We start from the raw sequence: 4,375 nt of genomic DNA on the forward strand, positions 1-4,375 counted from the left end.
GAAGCAGCAGCAGTAGCTCCTCCAGTCCGCCGGGGGGCGCTGCTCTGCGCTGCTGACGTCGAGTAACTTCCGGGTCAACCCTCTCATTACCCCGCTTCTCTCTCCTCGCAGTCCTTCCGGTTTTACCGCCATCACAGACAGCAGGTAAGACTTTAATGTTGACAACCATCACACAAAACCCACCTCTAATCTCCGCCATCCGTACATTTCAACCGAAGGAATTGAAACTACAACTATATAATGACTTCATCTAACACTTGTGTGCAGTATTGTAGCACAACAACACGTTAAAGTAATGATAAAGATGACTCCGCGTCAGCGACTTAACCAGCGACCATGTTTCCGCTCGTTCAGCTCGCTGCAGCAGCTACTCACTCCTCCGTTTAATACATTCACAGTCCCGATACGGTACACGACGTACGGAGACAAGAAACGGTATTATTGAACCTCGTACATGTGCAGTTAACGTGACTATCAGTCATCTAACCGGCTCACTGAACTCCTGTGTGGATCATGAAGCCTCGTCTCGGAGGACCATGTTGAGCTAACCTGGTGCTGCTGTTGAACATGTGGATGCTGTTTATGCTGCAATAAATACATGTAATATGTACATATGTGCGGTCTTTAAAGTGGTATATAGGATGTATAGTGTAAAGTGCGCTAGTGTTTAGAGTCCAAGATGGTTGCAGATAGTGCATGTTTAAAGTCCTCATAGTTCTCATATGGGGGTCAGACTTGGTTGTGGAGCCTGATGGCTACCAGCATGAAGGACTGACCCAGGCGCTTTGTGTTGGGCCGAGGGGGGATGAGTCTGTGGCTGAAGGTGCTCCTCATCTTGACTACAACGTGTCTGTCACCGAGCAGCTAATGAAACCCTGTTTGTGTGATGTTCTGCAGATATGGCTATCCGCTACCCCATGGCTGTTGGCCTCAACAAAGGCCATCCAGTCACCAAGAATGTGACTGCTCCCAAACACAGCCGCCGGCGCGGGGTGAGTACCTGTCTGTCTGTCTGTCAGCTGCTTTTCTATTTTCCTGCCGAACATTTTGAAGCATGCAGCTGTGAACCACTCTATAATAATAAAGTGGATTTGATACTCTTATGAGCTGGTTTTGAGAGCAGTTGGTATAAAGATGTGTATTGCAACCACATATGACACCATGTCATTTTGCAGTTTGTGTGCTGTTGTGCTGTGAATCTGTGAAATCCACCACTTGAAGGTGATGGATGTTTGATTAGGATTACACACTGAATGTTCCACAGCTCAGCTTTAACATCAGACCACAAACAAATATTCTATCCTGCAGCTTGATCCACAGATGGCCTTATACTAGGGGTGTAACGATACGATTCAAAGACGATATTTGGCTCATGCAGTACGATACGATTCAATGATTTGAAATTGATACAGTAACTTTTTTTTGCCAAAGATTCCGTCAGTGTGACTGAGAAAATATCTGATACTGTACAGTGCAGGTCAGGATTCCTCAAAGATTTTCTTGTAAGGCAATCGGGGATAAACTAATTATGGATATAAACAACGATTAATGGTAAATACGTACAGCTTGTATTTGAAAATAATAAAAAAGTGCAACTTCAGGACCTGCTGATTCAGTTCTCAAGATACAAGGCAGTGCAATATTAAGAAAAAATAGAATAAACCAACTTCTATTCAAGTTAAATGAACAGTGGTTTAACCTGCTGCTTCTGTTCTCATTTTCAATATAAACGGTAGAGCAATAATACAGAGATCAACCGCTGATAGGGATCAAACAGCTTGGGACAGAATCATTCCCCTACAAACACTGTTTAAATAATCTGCTTAAAGTAATCAAGTAGTCCACCTACAGTGTTCATTTAGGGTCTTTTCATACATGAAAACATTGAGAGAAACATTTTAAAACTACGTTGGACTAACGTTAGTCAAATTTTTATTTTTTTACTTCTGTGATAATTTGCCTTGCGGACCGTCTGCTCTCCAGTTGGATACGTGAGGCTGATGCTGCGTGCACATAGATATCATGATGGGGAAAGGAAAGTCATTTTCTCTGAATGGAAAAACGACAGCGCACGGGGAAAGCACCTGTGGGTGAAGCCGCCCTCGTCAAGTGGATTGATATCGCCTTAAACATGCAGACCGACGCCCGTCTCCCTCCACGCCGCTACCGGGTGAGAGAGCGAGGAGTCCAGTGCGCCGTTCGTCCGCATGCACGCCATGGATGCGTGCTCGTGCTGCAGAGGGCAAGCTGACAAGCTGGCGCATGTCTGCAGAGTGAACCGGAATAACATTCACATTTCTTTACTATAAAAGTGCAAAAAAACACATTTTTATATAACATCTTTCGTCCTTAAATACAAGGTGCAAATCCTTAGTATCGATTTTTGCGTTTCAGAACGATTTTATATTGATATGCGTCTCCTGTGAAGGACAACTTGCCGAGTACCTATCGATGTTGTAGATGAATCGTTACACCCCTACCTTCTACGTGTCCTCTATATGTCAGATACATTTCTAATATTTCCCTAAAATGCGTACAGTAATATTAGTGGTCATATGTCTTCCAGTTAAAGTCCTTTTTACAATTACTGTGTTCTACAGCGAACTGTGGTGAAGCTGTCACAGATGCAGCTCTCAGGGCTGATGTTTGCTATATGTGGAAGACAAAACTCCTCTGTAAAGCATGTGTATATCACATTGTCATAAGACTTTGATAATTGTTTCAGTGTTATTAACATGCTGCAGATGTAATATATATAATGACAATGGAGAGTTAAAGGGATCACACCGCTCAGTTAGAGTGGATCACATTTAAAAAGCTTTGTCTATAATGCACCTCGTCTTTTCCTCTGCAGCGTCTCACCAAACACAGCAAGTTTGTTCGGGACATGATCCGTGAGGTGTGTGGTTTCGCTCCGTATGAGAGGCGAGCCATGGAGCTGCTGAAGGTGTCAAAGGACAAGAGAGCCCTCAAGTTTATCAAGAAGAGGGTGAGTTGGTATTTCTGTTGGCTCATACGCCACCTGCTGGGAAAGCCACGGTAGCACCTTAACCATTAATGTCTCATCTATGGTAACCATCGGAGTGGAAAACAGACTTTCAGTGCCTGAGCGACGTGTGCACACAGCTTCCAGTGTTTCCCACAGGACTTAGTGATGCTTTGGTGGGTGGACCTGGGACCCTCTGGGGGGGGGGGGGGGGGCGTCAGAGGTCGGGCTCCCCCGGAACACAATGTTGTACATTTTAAAGTTAAATGCCTCAATCTGGTGTTCCTGGAGAGCAAAATGAAGAGGCTATATCTATGAAGAACTTTATGCTCTAGCAGTGGTGGAATGTAACTAAGTACATTTACTCAAGTACTGTACCTATGTACAATTTTGAGGTACTTGTACTTTACTTAGTATTTCCATTTTATGTAACTTTGTACTTCAACTCCACCACATCACAGAGGGAAATAAGTACTTTAACTTCACTACATTTGACATTATTAGTTAAGCTACTAGTTACTTTACAGGTTCAGATTCTTAATACTAAATATAAATCAGCTAATACACTATGATGTATATAAAGTCATTCAAAGTAGCTTCACATTTATCAGCTGCAACATTAAAGTGAGGAGCACATTAATGCATCAATAATTATAAATTGTAAAGCTCACAGCCGGAGCTGTTTTTCATAGCCGGACTAGAGGGGGGCCAGCCAGCCCCCACCTGCTGAAATGTGAAAATATTTTTGGTTAATTACATTACTGTGGTGTGACTAATTGGACTATGGCGAGCCATCTAGGTAATTAATGGGAAACACTGGCTTTAGCTCAGTCCTAATGTTGAGCTTTTGTTTTCCTGCCGAGTTGTGCCGTTGGGTCGCTCTAATGTTTCTGTATTTCCTCGACAGATCGGCACTCACATTCGTGCCAAGAGAAAGAGAGAGGAGCTGAGCAACGTACTGGCTGCCATGAGGAAAGCTGCTGCCAAGAAGGACTAATCTGTCACTTAAATAAACGTTTGCTAAACTACAAACTCTGCCCTGGTGTTCCGTTTTGTCTTCTGCTTTGCTCATCAGGTCCATTATCAGCATGTTTGTTAATCCCCGATCGCTAATGAGATCCACCTCGGTGTGTTCTATGAGGATGTTGTGCTTTCTTTTTGGGAAAATCATTAAGCTGGCTTCAAAATACCAACATGGTGTACTGCAATTCACAAGTGGTGTTAATGGACACTAATGTATACATGTTTTACTGCAGGGCTGTTGTATATGTTAGATTGTATGGATATTTCTGGCACTATACTGTTTGTGTATGTGTGTGCATAACACATGAATGTTACATTAGAAGAATTTCATCTTCAGCCTTGCAGTACAACATTGGTGTACTTGGA

At 43.1% G+C, this 4,375-nt stretch overlaps 1 protein-coding gene across 1 annotated transcript; it reads left to right on the forward strand.

The window, feature by feature from the left end:
• On the forward strand, positions 1 to 4,018 carry rpl36 (ribosomal protein L36). Its single transcript, XM_074636966.1, has 4 exons — positions 1 to 144; positions 898 to 992; positions 2,855 to 2,989; positions 3,894 to 4,018. The coding sequence occupies exons 2-4, from the start codon at positions 900 to 902 to the stop codon at positions 3,981 to 3,983; spliced, it is 318 nt and encodes a 105-aa protein (XP_074493067.1). The 5' UTR covers positions 1 to 144; positions 898 to 899; the 3' UTR covers positions 3,984 to 4,018.
• Positions 4,019 to 4,375: the final 357 nt, after the last annotated feature.

The sequence above is a fragment of the Sebastes fasciatus genome, chromosome 5, assembly GCF_043250625.1.
Source record: "Sebastes fasciatus isolate fSebFas1 chromosome 5, fSebFas1.pri, whole genome shotgun sequence".
In the NCBI taxonomy this organism is placed as follows: domain Eukaryota; kingdom Metazoa; phylum Chordata; class Actinopteri; order Perciformes; family Sebastidae; genus Sebastes; species Sebastes fasciatus.